The sequence below is a fragment of the Oncorhynchus mykiss genome, chromosome 3 (assembly GCF_057628025.1).
Source record: "Oncorhynchus mykiss isolate SJ-2025 chromosome 3, ASM5762802v1, whole genome shotgun sequence".
NCBI classification, from domain to species: Eukaryota; Metazoa; Chordata; class Actinopteri; order Salmoniformes; family Salmonidae; genus Oncorhynchus; species Oncorhynchus mykiss.
The window spans coordinates 6,700,001-6,720,000 of NC_143024.1; the positions used below are offsets into that span (position 1 = coordinate 6,700,001).

The 20,000-nt window shown below is 45.4% G+C and overlaps 2 protein-coding genes across 4 annotated transcripts in view; one reads left to right on the forward strand and one right to left on the reverse strand.

Annotated features, from left to right (window-relative positions):
• LOC149984286 (oxysterol-binding protein-related protein 10-like) overlaps nt 1-6,037 on the reverse strand; it is a 113,128-nt gene extending 107,091 nt beyond the window's left edge. For all 3 annotated transcript variants that reach the window (XM_090219737.1, XM_090219745.1, XM_090219749.1), the window contains exon 1: nt 5,566-6,037. In XM_090219737.1, the coding sequence (XP_090075863.1) occupies nt 5,566-5,810 (245 nt within the window). In that variant the 5' untranslated portion in view covers nt 5,811-6,037. The remainder of the gene's footprint in view (nt 1-5,565) is intronic.
• The window catches only part of LOC110513684 (glycerol-3-phosphate dehydrogenase 1-like protein), a 16,911-nt gene continuing 2,927 nt past the window's right edge, over nt 6,017-20,000 (forward strand). Inside the window, exons 1-6 of the mRNA XM_090219773.1 lie at nt 6,017-6,685; nt 7,218-7,395; nt 7,786-7,926; nt 18,504-18,642; nt 18,834-18,946; nt 19,550-19,786. Coding sequence (XP_090075899.1) covers nt 6,642-6,685; nt 7,218-7,395; nt 7,786-7,926; nt 18,504-18,642; nt 18,834-18,946; nt 19,550-19,786 — 852 coding nt within the window. The 5' untranslated portion in view covers nt 6,017-6,641. The remainder of the gene's footprint in view (nt 6,686-7,217; nt 7,396-7,785; nt 7,927-18,503; nt 18,643-18,833; nt 18,947-19,549; nt 19,787-20,000) is intronic.

Consider the following 20,000-nt stretch of genomic DNA (forward strand, 5'->3'; position numbering starts at 1 on the left):
GAGGAGGAGGAAGAGGGGGAGGAGGAGTGTGTATCAGGAGGAGGAAGAAGAGGAGGAGGAGTAAGAGGAGGAAGAGGAGGAGGAAGAGTGTGTATCAGGAGGAGGAGGAAGAGGAGGAGGAGTAAGAGTGTGTATCAGGAGGAGGAAGAAGAGGAGGAGGAGTAAGAGTGTGTATCAGGAGGAGGAAGAAGAGGAGGAGGAGTAAGAGTGTGTATCAGGAGGAGGAGGAAGAGGAGGAAGAGGAGGAGGAGTAAGAGTGTGTATCAGGAGGAGGAGGAAGAGGAGGAGGAGTAAGAGTGTGTATCAGGAGGAGGAGGAAGAGGAGGAAGAGGAGGAGTAAGAGTGTGTATCAGGAGGAAGAGGAGGAGGAGGAGTAAGAGTGTGTATCAGGAGGAGGAAGAAGAGGAGGAGGAGTAAGAGTGTGTATCAGGAGGAGGAGGAAGAGGAGGAGGAGTAAGAGTGTATATCAGGAGGAGGAGGAAGAGGAGGGGAGTAAGAGTGTGTATCAAGAGGAGGAAGAGGAGGAGGAGGAGTAAGAGTGTGTATCAGGAGGAAGAGGAGGAGGAGGAGTAAGAGTGTGTATCAGAAATCCAAATAAATGATCAAAACACGAATAAAGAAAAACATATGTTGCAACACTTGTTGTGATTTCAGGTTCTGTGATCTACTTCTGTCCCACTTCCCAGAAGAGCTCAGGTTCTGTGATCTACTTCTGTCCCACTTCCCAGAAGAGCTCAGGTACTGTGATCTACTTCTGTCCCACTTCCCAGAAGAGCTCAGGTACTGTGATCTACTTCTGTCCCACTTCCCAGAAGAGCTCAGGTACTGTGATCTACTTCTGTCCCACTTCCCAGAAGAGCTCAGGTACTGTGATCTACTTCTGTCCCACTTCCCAGAAGAGCTCAGGTACTGTGATCTACTTCTGTCCCACTTCCCAGAAGAGCTCAGGTACTGTGATCTACTTCTGTCCCACTTCCCAGAAGAGCTCAGGTACTGTGATCTACTTCTGTCCCACTTCCCAGAAGAGCTCAGGTACTGTGATCTACTTCTGTCCCACTTCCCAGAAGAGCTCAGGTACTGTGATCTACTTCTGTCCCACTTCCCAGAAGAGCCTAGGTACTGTGATCTACTTCTGTCCCACTTCCCAGAAGAGCTCAGGTAGTGTGATGTACTGTTCCACTTCCCAGAAGAGCTCAGGTACTGTGATCTACTTCTGTCCCACTTCCCAGAAGAGCTCAGGTACTGTGATCTACTTCTGTCCCACTTCCCAGAAGAGCTCAGGTACTGTGATCTACTTCTGTCCCACCTCCCAGAAGAGCTCAGGTACTGTGATCTACTTCTGTCCCACTTCCCAGAAGAGCTCAGGTACTGTGATCTACTTCTGTCCCACTTCCCAGAAGAGCTCAGGTACTGTGATCTACTTCTGTTCCACTTCCCAGAAGAGCTCAGGTACTGTGATCTACTTCTGTTCCAGTTCCCAGAAGAGCTCAGGTAGTGTGATGTACTGTTCCACTTCCCAGAAGAGCTCAGGTACTGTGATCTACTTCTGTCCCACTTCCCAGAAGAGCTCAGGTACTGTGATCTACTTCTGTCCCACTTCCCAGAAGAGCTCAGGTACTGTGATCTACTTCTGTCCCACCTCCCAGAAGAGCTCAGGTACTGTGATCTACTTCTGTCCCACTTCCCAGAAGAGCTCAGGTACTGTGATCTACTTCTGTCCCACTTCCCAGAAGAGCTCAGGTACTGTGATCTACTTCTGTTCCACTTCCCAGAAGAGCTCAGGTACTGTGATCTACTTCTGTTCCAGTTCCCAGAAGAGCTCAGGTAGTGTGATCTACTTCTGTTCCACTTCCCAGAAGAGCTCAGGTACTGTGATGTACTGTTCCACTTCCCAGAAGAGCTCAGGTACTGTGATGTACTGTTCCACTTCCCAGAAGAGCTCAGGTACTGTGATCTACTTCTGTTCCACTTCCCAGAAGAGCTCAGGTACTGTGATCTACTTCTGTTCCACTTCCCAGAAGAGCTCAGGTACTGTGATGTACTGTTCCACTTCCCAGAAGAGCTCAGGTACTGTGTTCTACTTCTGTCCCACTTCCCAGAAGAGCTCAGGTAGTGTGATCTACTTCTGTCCCACTTCCCAGAAGAGCTCAGGTACTGTGATCTACTTCTGTTCCACTTTCCAGAAGAGCTCAGGTACTGTGATGTACTGTTCCACTTTCCAGAAGAGCTCAGGTACTGTGATGTACTGTTCCACTTTCCAGAAGAGCTCAGGTACTGTGATGTACTGTTCCACTTTCCAGAAGAGCTCAGGTACTGTGATGTACTGTTCCACTTTCCAGAAGAGCTCAGGTACTGTGATGTACTGTTCCACTTTCCAGAAGAGATCAGGTACTGTGATGTACTGTTCCACTTCCCAGAAGAGCTCAGATAATGTGATGTACTGTTCCACTTCCCAGAAGAGCTCAGGTACTGTGATGTCCTGCGGTCCCATTCAACTAGATTGACTCACTGTTTCTGTCCTTTATACTGGCAATAACAGTATATCACCAGACATCGTATGTCTGATTAGAGGGGGATTCATGGGAATAGCAGGTACGGTTCAGCAAAACCAGTCATAACACAGCAACAGACACTGAAGAAGCTGCCAGGCCAATACGTCTTAAACTATTGGAAATCATTCCAATTCACAAGCTCCTCTTCTGTCAAACCTTCTGGCCACATCACATAAAAGCCCTTCTGACAGGTTTGAAACCACAACGTTGCTTCAGTCAAACCTTCTGGCCACAACACATAAAAGCCCTTCGGACAGGATTGAAAGCACAATGTTGCAATTACTGTGCTGAGATATAACTGTCAGAAAGGCTTTATCAAACAGTTTATTGGCTCCGCTGCCTGCCTGCCCGCCCCCCCCCCCCCCCCCCGCCCCCCGAAGAGAAATACAATGGAAAACAGAAAACAGTGTGCAATATTGAGACAGGAGGATGTGTCAGAGTTGATTTCAGCATCTCTCACGTGCAATCAGTATCACATTTGACTTATTTTGTTTTCAGTTGAGAACTGAGAGAAAGTGAGCCAAACATTCACATAGGAACAGACATCGTTAAAAGTTCAAAGAGTAGTTTGAAATAGAGCACAGCGGGGCGCAGGAAGCAAACCTGGAAAGTCAAACCCGCTGATCTAATTTTAGAACTCATGCAGCCAGGTTCTCAGGTATTTCTCTGGCGTTGTGTTAAAAGCAGTCTGAATATTTGTTCCGGTCCTTGGTTATCACCTAGACTAGAATGTTCATATTGTTAAAAGTGTAACAACCATGTGGTTGTAAGGAGTGCAGAATTTTCTGGAATTCTCCCCATATCACATATTTATCACACTAACAAAACACATGCAAACACATGCCAAGTGAGAGATGGAGGGAGAGAGAGAGAGAGTTTCAGAGCGAGAGAGAGGGAGAGAGAGAGAGAGAGAGAGAGAGAGAGAGAGAGAGCGAAAGAGAGAGAGAGAGAGAGAGAGAGAAAGAGAGAGAGAGAGCGAAAGAGAGAGAGAGAGAGAGAGAAAGAGAGAGAGAAAGAGAGACAGCCAGACAGAGTGAATCAGTCAGTAACCAACAGAACACTGTGATCCGAGCTCATTACACGACTGGCTGCTCTCTCTATCGATCTAAACACACACACACACACACACACACACACACACACACACACACACACACACACACACACACACACACACACACACACACACACACACACACACACACACACACACACACACACACTAGCAGCGTGCCAGAGATGGGAGGGGGGCTTTCCTGTTAGGGATCATTGATTTTCCTTCAGATCCCACCACCCACCAGACCTAATCCAAAGCAACAGTGTGTCTCTGTCCCAAATGGAACTCCATCACCTACATAATGTAGTCAGAGCCATAGGGCTCTGGTCTAAAGTAGTGCACTATATAGGGAATAGGGCTCTGGTCTAAAGTAGTGCACTATGTAGGGAATAGGGCTCTGGTCTAAAGTAATGCACTATTTAGGGAATAGGGCTCTGGTCTAAAGTAGTGCACTATATATAGGGAATAGGGCTCTGGTCTAAAGTAGTGCACTGTATATAGGGAATAGGGCTCTGGTCTAAAGTAGTGCACTATGTAGGGAATAGGGCTCTGGTCTAAAGTAGTGCACTATGTAGGGAATAGGGCTCTGGTCTAAAGTAGTGCACTATGTAGGGAATAGGGCTCTGGTCTAAAGTAGTGCACTATATAGGGAATAGGGCTCTGGTCTAAAGTAGTGCACTATGTAGGGAATAGGGCTCTGGTCTAAAGTAGTGCACTATGTAGGGAATAGGGCTCTGGTCTAAAGTAGTGCACTATATAGGGAATAGGGCTCTGGTCTAAAGTAGTGCACTATATATAGGGAATAGGGCTCTGGTCTAAAGTAGTGCACTATATAGGGAATAGGGCTCTGGTCTAAAGTAGTGCACTATGTAGGGAATAGGGCTCTGGTCTAAAGTAGTGCACTATATAGGGAATAAGGTCCTGGTCTAAGGTAGTGCACTGTGAAGGGAATAGGGCTCTGTTCTAAAGTGGTGCACTATGAAGGGAATAGGGCTCTGGTCTAAAGTAGTGCACTATATAGGGAATAGGGCCTGTGTGTTGGTAGACAGGTCTACTGAACAAGTGTAAAAAGGTCTATTCCCTCTGAATGAGCCAAGTTCAGTAATAGAATTGCAAAGGGCAGTGAAATAGAGTCTGTTGTTGTCCCCCATCGCAGACTGTCAACCTATCACCCCTGGAGCTCTCCCACAGCCTGGGACCATCTGGCTCGGAACATGAAATCATTCCAAAACAACTGTTCCACTATATCAGCAAAACCCTGTTCCTGTCCGAGTCCGCCTTCATGTTAAAAGTATTTATGAACCGTCCTATCTCAGTGCCTTATCTCTATGAACTCAATGACTGCTTTCATGACGGAAGGCAGTGCGACCACTCAACAAATAATTCACTAAACTATAGAACAGAACAAGGCAGAATAGAACATGAAAACAGTATTTATATATTATGTTAATGGTCATCACTTGTGTTGTTGCCAACAACAACAACGGTGTTCTAGTAAACACGGCAACGGGACGGAAAATGCCTTGTCGTGCAGCAACGCAAAGCGACGCTCCTCCCGGTTCAGACCTTCCAATGGAAACATCCTGTGCGTTATGACATCTTCATCAATCAGCTGATCAATGACGGCGAATGTGATCTGCCCCGCCCCCCCTGCCCCCTTTTTGTAACTTCTGTTATCAATAGATGTGATAAGATACGAAAAAAATAGGTGAAAATTAAATAGATAAGATGAATATTTAATATCGAACCGAACTTGTTGTGAATAGATAAGATTAAATGAGATTTTAAAAAATATATGTGTGAAATGAGATGACTTTCTAGCAGACACAACTGATCAGCAATGGCACCAAACTCCGCTAATAACCACTATAAAACTATCTCTGTTCTACGGCGTTAGTGTGCGTCCGCGTATAACGTCCTGGACCGGAGCTAGACCCCCTGAATAGGCTACTGTACCTGTTCTGCCATCCCTGTAGCAGGTTGGTGTATTTATTGAGGACCCCCTCCAGGCGCCGCTTGTGGGTTTGATGCGGAGTAGACGCGCTGCCCCCGGACACCCCATCACGGCTGCCTGCGGTGCCTGCCTCTGAGCTCAGGCTGTGCGGACACGGACCGCCAACTCCTCGGTCCGAACACCGTGCGGCCGGATTCCCATGGTAGGATGCGGGGTTGATCGTGTTGGAGCCTGGGTGCTTGTCCATAGTTGAGATTTAGGCTCAAGATAAGATGATTGTTTTAGAAGGTGGAAAACCGAACGAGAAGAAGATCGAATGCAGTGGAGATTCCAGAACAGGGTGATGACCACATTCTCCGTTAGTGCGGCTTCTTGGAGAATATGGACCCCTGTACTGACTTATGCTGAGAGAAGAAGAGAGAGGAGAAGAGGGGTATTCCGTGTCTTGCTGCGGTGTTGGTGTGTGGCTCTGACGTTTCTGCGTTTTTTTTCCTACTGGAAATCCCGGGTTGGTCACTCCCTTTGACTGCCAGCCAACCACGATGCCGATGTACCTCTAGAATACAGGTTCTATATGCATCATCGCTGAGAACACACGGATTCACCATAGCTCATTCACCACACACAAGGATCTCAACGTACATGCATGATGAGTGGGATATTCAATATTTCATTTCGAATAGGTCAAAAAATAGGACTATGTCATTTAGCCTATTTGATATGAAAATGTAAGGCTATTCAATTCATATTCTTCATGAATTTCTTCCAGAAGAGAGACATTAGTAAACATTGCAACAATTGTCCTGTAATTTATCAGGGGACAGACATCTGAAATAGGCTAATCAACTTCCATCTGCTAATTGTAACAAACGTAGACAACTCCAAATCCCAGAATCCTCCAGTTCTGCATCTCCTTGATGATGTCATGTACAGTAGTCTGTAGTAGCCTAGAGGCGCTCTCCTGTCTCCTCTCCATAAATCCACTCTCCATATCATCTGTCATTAGTTATCTATATCTTCGGAATCAATACATTTTTGAACAGTTTCTTCTACAGAAACATATAGGAAACATCTCCAAATGGCGTCTCCTCTGAAAGTGTGCATTGTCGGCTCTGGAAACTGGTGAGTCCAGTCACTGTCAATGATCACTGTTGCTCCTGTCGATGACATGCACTCTATAGAGATGGTCAGATAGATGTTACAGGGCTAGCTGGTCAGATAGATGTTACAGGACTAGCTGGCCAGATAGAGCAGCATTAGCTGCCAGTGTCTGTCTCTTACAATGTAACGTTAGGTATATCTCTCTCTGGCGCAGAGGCGAGCGCGGATCCGTTGTATAACATCGACGTTACATTGTAGCTATTGTCAAGGAGAACATGAGCAGGAGAGCAACGTGGGGTTTTGAATCCACTTATGTTGAGGGGACGACAATGCATTTCTGTAGGATAATGTTTAAAGGATAATGTTTATGACATGAGCAAATTCTTGACAAAGGACAAGACTGAATTTGATAGGTTATCCCATTCTAAAATAACGGTGAACAGTTAAGATAATAATTTAGATTGTTTTTGCTATTGTCTCTTGCCACAGGACGATGGTAAATGGTAAGTTGTAGAGCACTGTAGTGTACATCGATGATTCTTGTTCCCTACAGGGGTTCAGCCGTTGCCAGGATAATCGGCAGTAATGCTCAGGCCCTGCAGCGTTTCGCCACCACAGTCAAGATGTGGGTGTTTGAGGAGAACGTGAACGGCAGGAATCTCACAGACATCATCAACACAGACCATGAGAATGTCAAGTACCTGCCTGGATACAGACTGCCTGACAACGTGGTAAGAGGACTGTCTGAACAGAAATGAGTTTAAACAAAGACTGAAAGCTTGTAGTTTACACCATCACCAACCCCCCTCATCCACCCACCCACCCACCCTCTCTCTCTTTCTCCACCCCCCCTCTCTCTTTCTCACCCTCCTTCTCTCTCTCTCTCTCTTTCACCCTCCTTCCCTCTCTCTCTCTCTTTCTCTCTCTCTCTCTCTCTCTCTCTCTCTCTCTCTCTCTCTCTCTCTCTCTCTCACCCCCCCTCACCCTCCTTCTCTCTCTTTCTCTCTCTATCTCACCCCCCCTCTCACCCTCCTTCCCTCTCTCTCTCTCTCTCTCACCCTCCTTCCCTCCTTTCCTCTCTCTCTCTCACCCCCGCTCTCACCCTCCTTCCCTCTCAACAGGTGGCTGTACCTCAGCTCCAGGATGCTGCTGAGGGGGCTGACCTCCTAGTGTTCGTGGTTCCTCACCAGTTCATCAGGAAGCTGTGTGATGAGATGGTGGGCTGTGTCTCCTCTCAGGCCAGGGGAATCACACTCATTAAGGTAAGAGTTTCATGCCGCCAAACATCCTACTCATATGTTTACTCTCCAACCTAAAACACACAAGGCTATAAGGAGCCCTGTCATTTCTCAGTGTTCTCCTCCTCCTTATAAGGCTATAAGGAGCCCTGTCATTTCTCAGTGTCCTCCTCCTCCTTATAAGGCTCTATGGAGCCCTGCCATTTCTCAGTGTTCTCCTCCTCCTTATAAGGCTATAAGGAGCCCTGTCATTTCTCAGTGTTCTCCTCCTCCTTATAAGGCTATATGGAACCCTGTCATTTCTCAGTGTTCTCCTCCTCCTTATAAGGCTATATGGAACCCTGTCATTTCTCAGTGTTCTCCTCCTGCTTCTCCTCACTAACACCATCACCAACCACTCTGGTCCCAGTCTGCCTGTCTTGACCTCAGTGACAGCAGGGTAGAAAACACTACCTGTCTTGACCTCAGTGACAGCAGGGTAGAAAACACTACCTGTCCTGACCTTAGTGACAGCAGGGTAGAAAACACTACCTGTCCTGACCTCAGTGACAGCAGGGTAGAAAACACTAGCTGTCCTGACCTCAGTGACAGCAGGGTAGAAAACACTACCTGTCCTGACCTCAGTGACAGCAGGGTAGAAAACACTAGCTGTCCTGACCTCAGTGACAGCAGGGTAGAAAACACTACCTGTCCTGACCTCAGTGACAGCAGGGTAGAAAACACTACCTGTCCAGACCTCAGTGACAGCAGGGTAGAAAACACTACCTGTCCTGACCTCAGTGACAGCAGGGTAGAAAACACTAGCTGTCCTGACCTCAGTGACAGCAGGGTAGAAAACACTAGCTGTCCTGACCTCAGTGACAGCAGGGTAGAAAACACTACCTGTCCTGACCTCAGTGACAGCAGGGTAGAAAACACTACCTGTCCTGACCTCAGTGTTAAACCCATTGGGTTTCTTGGCCGGTTGTTTTGTTTAAATATCTCGATTAAACCACGAAACTAAAATCTTGTGTAATTTGGTTAGATGCTGAATGTTTACGTAGGCTGTCCACAAGAGCTGTTTTATCTAATGGCTCATATGCTCCTTTGCACCCCATTATTTTTATTTCTACTTTGCACATTCTTCCACTGCAAATCTACCATTCCAGTGTTTTACTTGCTATATTGTATCTACTTTGCCACCATGGCCTTTTTTTTGCCTTTACCTCCCTTATCTCACCTCATTTGCTCACATCGTATATAGACTTGTTTCTACTGTATTATTGACTGTATGTTTGTTTTACTCCATGTGTAACTCTGTGTCGTTGTATGTGTCGAACTGCTTTGCTTTATCTTGGCCAGGTCGCAATTGTAAATGAGAACTTGTTCTCAACTTGCCTACCTGGTTAAATAAAGGTGAAAAAATAAATATATATATAAATATATATATATATATATATATATATATGGTCTCTCTGCCATGCTCTACCTAGATCTGCCATACATGTATGCAGTTTAAAAGAACCATCTTTTACATCAGATTATGTAGTTAGAACATCTTTATAACTGTGTCATGGTTCTCTCTCCTCTTTTTGTGTTAAACCTCTGGATTGGGCCAGAGCAGGGCCTTGTGTTAAACCTCTGGATTGGGCCAGAGCGGGGGCCTTGTGTTAAACCTCTGGATTGGGCCAGAGCAGGGCCTTGTGTTAAACCTCTGGATTGGGCCAGAGCAGGGCTTTGTGTTAAACCTCTGGATTGGGCCAGAGCAGGGCCTTGTGTTAAACCTCTGGATTGGGCCAGAGCAGGGCCTTGTGTTAAACCTCTGGATTGGGCCAGAGCGGGGCCTTGTGTTAAACCTCTGGATTGGGCCAGAGCAGGGCCTTGTGTTAAACCTCTGGATTGGGCCAGAGCAGGGCCTTGTGTTAAACCTCTGGATTGGGCCAGAGCAGGGCCTTGTGTTAAACCTCTGGATTGGGCCAGAGCAGGGCCTTGTGTTAAACCTCTGGATTGGGCCAGAGCAGGGCCTTGTGTTAAACCTCTGGATTGGGCCAGAGCAGGGCCTTGTGTTAAACCTCTGGATTGGGCCAGAGCAGGGCCTTGTGTTAAACCTCTGGATTGGGCCAGAGCGGGGCCTTGTGTTAAACCTCAGGATTGGGCCAGAGCGGGGCCTTGTGTTAAACCTCTGGATTGGGCCAGAGCAGGGCCTTGTGTTAAACCTCTGGATTGGGCCAGAGCAGGGCCTTGTGTTAAACCTCTGGATTGGGCCAGAGCAGGGCCTTGTGTTAAACCTCTGGATTGGGCCAGAGCGGGGCCTTGTGTTAAACCTCTGGATTGGGCCAGAGCGGGGCCTTGTGTTAAAGCTCTGGATTGGGCCAGAGCGGGGCCTTGTGTTAAACCTCTGGATTGGGCCAGAGCAGGGCCTTGTGTTAAACCTCTGGATTGGGCCAGAGCAGGGCCTTGTGTTAAACCTCTGGATTGGGCCAGAGCAGGGCCTTGTGTTAAACCTCTGGATTGGGCCAGAGCAGGGCCTTGTTTTAAACCTCTGGATTGGGCCAGAGCAGGGCCTTGTGTTAAACCTCTGGATTGGGCCAGAGCAGGGCCTTGTGTTAAACCTCTGGATTGGGCCAGAGCAGGGCCTTGTGTTAAACCTCTGGATTGGGCCAGAGCAGGGCCTTGTGTTAAACCTCTGGATTGGGCCAGAGCAGGGCCTTGTGTTAAACCTCTGGATTGGGCCAGAGCGGGGCCTTGTGTTAAACCTCTGGATTGGGCCAGAGCAGGGCCCAATCAAATAAAATTTGATTTGATTTGGATTGGGCCAGAGCAGGGCCTTGTGTTAAACCTCTGGATTGGGCCAGAGCGGGGTCTTGTGTTAAACCTCTGGATTGGGCCAGAGCAGGGCCTTGTGTTAAACCTCTGGATTGGGCCAGAGCAGGGCCTTGTGTTAAACCTCTGGATTGGGCCAGAGCGGGGCCTTGTGTTAAACCTCTGGATTGGGCCAGAGCAGGGCCTAATCAAATACAATTTGATTTGATTTGGATTGGGCCAGAGCAGGGCCTTGTGTTAAACCTCTGGATTGGGCCAGAGCGGGGCCTTGTGTTAAACCTCTGGATTGGGCCAGAGCAGGGCCTTTGTAAAGAGGGATTTGTGTGGTTCAGGAGCCAGGGGATTCTGAGAAGCTTTATTTGAGTGGAGAGGCTTGTAAAACTATTACTACATAATTAACTACAGGCTCATTAGTTTTTTTGGAGAGGACAGTCTTCCCGTTCTCCAAGAATGTAATCAGACGATTATGGTGTTGGGATTAATTTAATAAGCTCTTATTCAGCCTTGTCTCTTTACTATCTATTAATGTATTAATGTCTAGTATTCAATCAGTTACAACTACTTCTACAGGGTTCTAGTTATTCAGCCTTGTCTCTCTACTATCTATTAATTTATTCATGTCTAGTCTTCAATCAGTTACAACTACTTCTACAGGGTTCTAGTTATTCAGGAAGTGTTTGTCCTCTGTATGTCAGTGTGTGTCTAGAAAACAAGTCCACAGGGCCTTGGCCTGGCCTAGTTTGTTTCTGTCACCAGCTGGTTCTGTCTCTCTCCGGGGCAGCTAAACTCCCACGTCTGGCTTATGATGTTGGAATATTTCAAGAGCGATGTTTTGCGGGGACATGATGTGCTCTCCTCTCGGTACTCCCATCTCTGTCCCAGATTGAGTTAACGTCTGCAGGAGAGAGAAGGCTAATATCAGAGGGAGTAGAGTAGCTTACTCTGGATCTACTGTAGTGTCTGTCTGTCTGTCTGTCTGTCTGTGAGAAGCCCTCATATGTGGAGTTGAGACAGCAGTCTGACTGTCTCTGTGTGTCTCTGAATGGATGTTTTTTACTAACAAACACATAACAAACACTAGTAACACCTCTCACTAATCACTAACCACTAGTAACACCTCTCACTAACCACTAACCACTAGTAACACCTCTCACTAATCACTAACCACTAGTAACACCTCTCACTAATCACTAACCACTAGTAACACCTCTCACTAACCACTAACCACTAGTAACACCTCTCACTAACCACTAACCACTAGTAACACCTCTCACTAACCACTAACCACTAGTAACACCTCTCACTAACCACTAACCACTAGTAACACCTCTCACTAACCACTAGTAACACCTCTCACTAACCACTAAACACTAGTAACATCTCTCACTAATCACTAGTAACACTAGTAACACCTCTCACTAACCACTAGTAACACCTCTCACTAACCACTAGTAACACCTCTCACTAACCACTAGTAACACCTCTCACTAATCACTAACCACTAGTAACACCTCTCACTAACCACTAACCACTAGTAACACCTCTCACTAACCACTAACCACTAGTAACACCTCTCACTAACCACTAACCACTAGTGACACCTCTCACTAACCACTAGTAACACCTCTCACTAACCACTAAACACTAGTAACATCTCTCACTAATCACTAGTAACACTAGTAACACCTCTCACTAACCACTAAACACTAGTAACACCTCTCACTAATCACTAACCACTAGTAACACCTCTCACTAACCACTAACTACTAGTAACACCTCTCGCTAAACACTAGTAACACCACTCACTAACCACTAAACACTAGTAACACCTCTCACTAACCACTAACTACTAGTAACACCTCTCACTAACCACTAGCCACTAGTAACACCTCTCACTAACCACTAGTAACACCTCTCACTAACCACTAGTAACACCTCTCACTAACCACTAAACACTAGTAACACCTCTCACTAAACACTAACCACTAACCACTAGTAACACCTCGCACTAACCACTAGTAACACCTCTCACTAACCACTAGTAACACCTCTCACTAACCACTAACTACTAACCACTAGTAACACCTCTCACTAACCACTAGTAACACCTCTCACTAACCACTAACTACTAGTAACACCTCTCACTAACCACTAACCACTAGTAACACCTCTCACTAACCACTAGTAACACCTCTCACTAACCACTAGGAACACCTCTCACTAAACACTAACCACTAACCACTAGTAACACCTCTCACTAACCACTAAACACTAGTAACACCTCTCACTAAACACTAACCACTAACCACTAGTAACACCTCTCACTAACCACTAACTACTAGCAACACCTCTCACTAAACACTAACCACTAGTAACACCTCTCACTAAACACTAACCACTAGTAACACCTCTCACTGACCACTAACCACTAGTAACACCTCTCACTAACCAGTAACACCTCTCACTAACCACTAACCACTAGTAACACCTCTCACTAACTACTAAACACTAGTAACACCTCTCACTAACCACTAACTGCTAGTAACACCTCTCACTAACCACTAACCACTAGTAACACCTCTCACTAACCACTAACCACTAGTAACACCTCTCACTAACCACTAAACATTAGTAACACCTCTCACTAACCACTAACCACTAGTAACATCTCTCACTAACCACTAAACACTAGTAACACCTCTCACTAACCACTAAACACTAATAACACCTCTCACTAACCACTAAACACTAGTAACACCTCTCACTAACCACTAACCACTAGTAACACCTCTCACTAACCACTAACTACTAGTAACACCTCACACTAACCACTAACTACTAGTAACACCTCTCACTAACCACTAACCACTTGTAACACCTCTCACTAACCACTAGTAACACCTCTCACTAACCACTAGTAACACCTCTCACTAACCACTAACTACTAGCAACACCTCTCACTAAACACTAACCACTAGTAACACCTCTCACTAAACACTAACCACTAGTAACACCTCTCACTGACCACTAACCACTAGTAACACCTCTCACTAACCAGTAACACCTCTCACTAACCACTAACCACTAGTAACACCTCTCACTAACTACTAAACACTAGTAACACCTCTCACTAACCACTAACTGCTAGTAACACCTCTCACTAACCACTAACCACTAGTAACACCTCTCACTAACCACTAACCACTAGTAACACCTCTCACTAACCACTAAACATTAGTAACACCTCTCACTAACCACTAACCACTAGTAACATCTCTCACTAACCACTAAACACTAGTAACACCTCTCACTAACCACTAAACACTAATAACACCTCTCACTAACCACTAAACACTAGTAACACCTCTCACTAACCACTAACCACTAGTAACACCTCTCACTAACCACTAACCACTAAACACTGGTAACACCTCTCACTAACCACTAGTAACACCTCTCACTAACCACTAACCACTAACTACTAGTAACACCTCACACTAACCACTAACTACTAGTAACACCTCTCACTAACCACTAACCACTTGTAACACCTCTCACTAACCACTAACCACTAAACACTGGTAACACCTCTCACTAACCACTAGTAACACCTCTCACTAACCACTAACTACTAGTAACACCTCACACTAACCACTAACTACTAGTAACACCTCTCACTAAACACTAGTAACACCTCTCACTAACCACTAACCACTAGTAACACCTCTCACTAACCACTAAACACTAGTAACATCTCTCACTAATCACTAGTAACACTAGCAACACCTCTCACTAACCACTAAACACTAGTAACACCTCTCACTAATCACTAACCACTAGTAACACCTCTCACTAACCACTAACTACTAGTAACACCTCTCACTAAACACTAGTAACACCTCTCACTAACCACTAAACACTAGTAACACCTCTCACTAACCACTAACTACTAGTAACACCTCTCACTAACCACTAACCACTAGTAACACCTCTCACTAACCACTAGTAACACCTCTCACTAACCACTAGTAACACCTCTCACTAAACACTAACCACTAACCACTAGTAACACCTCTCACTAACCACTAAACACTAGTAACACCTCTCACTAAACACTAACCACTAACCACTAGTAACACCTCTCACTAACCACTAGTAACACCTCTCACTAACCACTAACTACTAACCACTAGTAACACCTCTCACTAACCACTAGTAACACCTCTCACTAACCACTAACTACTAGTAACACCTCTCACTAACCACTAACCACTAGTTACACCTCTCACTAACCACTAGTAACACCTCTCACTAACCACTAGTAACACCTCTCACTAAACACTAACCACTAACCACTAGTAACACCTCTCACTAACCACTAAACACTAGTAACACCTCTCACTAAACACTAACCACTAACCACTAGTAACACCTCTCACTAACCACTAGTAACACCTCTCACTAACCACTAGTAACACCTCTCACTAACCACTAACTACTAGCAACACCTCTCACTAAACACTAACCACTAGTAACACCTCTCACTAAACACTAACCACTAGTAACACCTCTCACTGACCACTAACCACTAGTAACACCTCTCACTAACCAGTAACCACTAGTAACACCTCTCACTAACCACTAACCACTAGTAACACCTCTCACTAACCACTAACCACTAGTAACACCTCTCACTAACCACTAACCACTAGTAACACCTCTCACTAACCACTAACCACTAGTAACACCTCTCACTAACCACTAACTGCTAGTAACACCTCTCACTAACCACTAACTGCTAGTAACACCTCTCACTAACCACTAACCACTAGTAACACCTCTCACTAACCACTAACCACTAGTAACACCTCTCACTAACCACTAAACATTAGTAACACCTCTCACTAACCACTAACCACTAGTAACATCTCTCACTAACCACTAAACACTAGTAACACCTCTCACTAACCACTAAACACTAGTAACACCTCTCACTAACCACTAAACACTAGTAACACCTCTCACTAACCACTAACCACTAGTAACACCTCTCACTAACCACTAACCACTAAACACTGGTAACACCTCTCACTAACCACTAGTAACACCTCTCACTAACCACTAGTAACACCTCTCACTAACCACTAACTGCTAGTAACACCTCTCACTAACCACTAACTGCTAGTAACACCTCTCACTAACCACTAACCACTAGTAACACCTCTCACTAACCACTAACCACTAGTAACACCTCTCACTAACCACTAAACATTAGTAACACCTCTCACTAACCACTAACCACTAGTAACATCTCTCACTAACCACTAAACACTAGTAACACCTCTCACTAACCACTAAACACTAGTAACACCTCTCACTAACCACTAAACACTAGTAACACCTCTCACTAACCACTAACCACTAGTAACACCTCTCACTAACCACTAACCACTAAACACTGGTAACACCTCTCACTAACCACTAGTAACACCTCACACTAACCACTAACTACTAGTAACACCTCTCACTAACCACTAACCACTTGTAACACCTCTCACTAACCACTAACCACTAAACACTGGTAACACCTCTCACTAACCACTAGTAACACCTCTCACTAACCACTAACCACTAACTACTAGTAACACCTCACACTAACCACTAACTACTAGTAACACCTCTCACTAAACACTAGTAACACCTCTCACTAACCACTAAACACTAGTAACACCTCTCACTAACCACTAACCACTAGTAACACCTCTCACTAACCACTAGTAACACCTCTCACTAACCACTAGTAACACCTCTCACTAACCACTAGTAACACCTCTCACTAAACACTAACCACTAACCACTAGTAACACCTCTCACTAACCACTAAACACTAGTAACACCTCTCACTAAACACTAACCACTAACCACTAGTAACACCTCTCACTAACCACTAGTAACACCTCTCACTAACCACTAGTAACACCTCTCACTAACCACTAGTAACACCTCTCACTAACCACTAACCACTAGTAACACCTCTCACTAACCACTAACCACTAGTAACACCTCTCACTAACCACTAACTACTAGTAACACCTCTCACTAACCACTAGTAACACCTCTCACTAACCACTAACCACTAGTAACACCTCTCACTAACCACTAACTGCTAGTAACACCTCTCACTAACCACTAACCACTAGTAACACCTCTCACTAACCACTAAACACTAGTAACACCTCTCACTAACCACTAATAACACCTCTCACTAACCACTAGTAACACCTCTCACTAACCACTAACCACTAACTACTAGTAACACCTCACACTAACCACTAACTACTAGTAACACCTCTCACTAACCACTAACTACTAGTAACACCTCTCACTAACCACTAACCACTTGTAACACCTCTCACTAACCACTAACCACTAGTAACACCTCTCACTAAACACTAGTAACACCTCTCACTAACCACTAACCACTAGTAACACCTCTCACAAAACACTAAAAACACCTCTCACTAACCACTAACCACTAGTGACACCTCTCACTAACCACTAACCACTAGTAACACCTCTCACTAACCACTAACCACTAGTAACACCTCTCACTAACCACTAGTAACACCTCTCACTAACCACTAAACACTAGTAACACCTCTCACTAAACACTAACCACTAGTAACACCTCTCACTAACCACTAACCACTAGTAACACCCCTCACTAAACAATAGTAACACCTCTCACTAACCACTAGTAACACCTCTCACTAACCACTAAACACTAGTAACACCTCTCACTAACCACTAACCACTAGTAACACCCCTCACTAAACACTAGTAACACCTCTCACTAACCACTAGTAACACCTCTCACTAACCACTAAACACTAGTAACACCTCTCACTAACCACTAACCACTAGTAACACCCCTCACTAACCACTAGTAACACCTCTCACTAAACACTAACCACTAGTAACACCCCTCACTAACCACTAGTAACACCTCTCACTAACCACTAACAACACCTCTCACTAAACACTAGTAACACCTCTCACTAACCACTAACCACTAACACCTCTCACTAACCACTAAACACTAGTAACACCTCTCACTAACCACTAACCACTAGTAACACCCCTCACTAACCACTAGTAACACCTCTCACTAACCACTAGTAACACCTCTCACTAACCACTAACCACTAGTAACACCTCTCACTAACCACTAACCACTAGTAATACCCCTCACTAAACACTAGTAACACCCCTCGCTAAACACTAGTAACACCTCTCACTAACCACTAGTAACACCTCTCACTAACCACTAGTAACACCTCTCACTAACCACTAGTAACACCTCTCACTAACCACTAGTAACACCTCTCACTAACCACTAGTAACACCTCTCACTAACCACTAGTAACACCTCTCACTAACCACTAGTAACACCTCTCACTAACCACTAAACACTAATTACACCTCTCACTAACCACTAACTACTAGTAACACCTCTCACTAAACACTAATAACACCTCTCACTAGCCACTACACACTAGTAACACCTCTCACTAAACACTAGTAACATGTCTCGCTAACCACTAACCACTAAACACTAGTGACACCTCTCTCCACCTCTCACCTCTCTCTCCACGGAACTAGCTGCCTCCTCACTCCTCTCTGTCAATGTCGTCTTTCAGGTTGTCTCTCTTCCTTTGATCTGTTCTCTCACGTTGCCCTGTAAAACAAATGGAACGAGAAACACTATTGAACCATGTAGCTGTCTCTTGTCCCCACAGGGAATAGACGAGGGTCCGGAGGGCCTGAAGCTCATCTCGGACATAATCAGGGAGAAGATGGCTATAGACGTCAGTGTTCTGATGGGAGCTAACATCGCCAACGAGGTGGCAGCAGAGAAGTTCTGTGAGACCACCATCGGTAAGAAAACCCCCAGCATCATTTATCAACATAATTGCCAAGACATTTCTATACAGGAATGTAAAACAAAGCTGTGATGTTATTTGATAACTATGTGGAATGAGATAGATAGTAATTACGACAAAGCTTTGACAGAGATGGAGCGATAGGCTGGCTATGTGTTGGGATGTAAAAACGTGTTTCCTTACCAGGCAGTAAGATCATGGAGAACGGCCTGCTCTTCAAGGAGCTCCTGCAGACTCCTAACTTCAGGATCACAGTGGTGGATGATGCAGACACTGTAGAGCTCTGTGGAGCCCTCAAGGTAACTCTAATCCACTGTAGAGCCCTGAAGGTAACTCTAATACACTCTAGAGCTCTGTGGAGCCCTGAAGGTAACTCTAATGCACTGTAGAGCTCTGTGGAGCCCTGTAGGTAACTCTAATACACTGTAGAGCTCTGTGGAGCCCTGAAGGTAACTCTAATACACTCTAGAGCTCTGTGGAGCCCTGTAGGTAACTCTAATGCACTGTAGAGCTCTGTGGAACACTGAAGGTAACTCTAATACACTGTAGAGCTCTGTGGAACACTGAAGGTAACTCTAATACACTGTAGAGCCCTGTAGGTAACTCTAATACACTGTAGAGCTCTGTAGGTAACTCTAATACACTGTAGAGCTCTGTGGAACACTGACGATAACTATTAAGTACCCGGCCCAGTGTGTGTATGTGCATGGTAATATGGATACTTCCATTGTAACATGGTAATATGGATACTTCCATTGTAACATGGTAATATGGATACTTCCATTGTAACATGGTAATATGGATACTTCCATTGTAACATGGTAATATGGATACTTCCATTGTAAAATGGTAATGTCGTGGTAATAACCTGTTGCCTGTATGTTTCCTTCTCTCTTCCTCAGAACATCGTAGCGGTAGGAGCAGGGTTCTGTGATGGGCTGAGGTGTGGGGACAACACCAAGGCAGCGGTAATCAGACTAGGACTGATGGAGATGATAGCCTTCGCTAAGCTCTTCAGTAAAGATGGCGTCGTCTCCTCTGCAACCTTCCTGGAGAGCTGCGGCGTGGCTGACCTCATCACGACCTGCTATGGAGGACGCAACCGACGCGTGGCCGAGGCCTTCGCCAAGACAGGAAAGGTAAGGACCAACGTCCAACTCTACACCAGACCTGGGACGGTTAGTTACACCACCCCATGACAACATTACACCACCCATGTCAACATTACACCACCCCATGACAACATTACACCACCCCATGACAACGTTACACCACCCCATGGCAACATTACACCACCCCATGGCAACGTTACACCACCCCATGGCAACGTTACACCACCCCATGGCAACATTA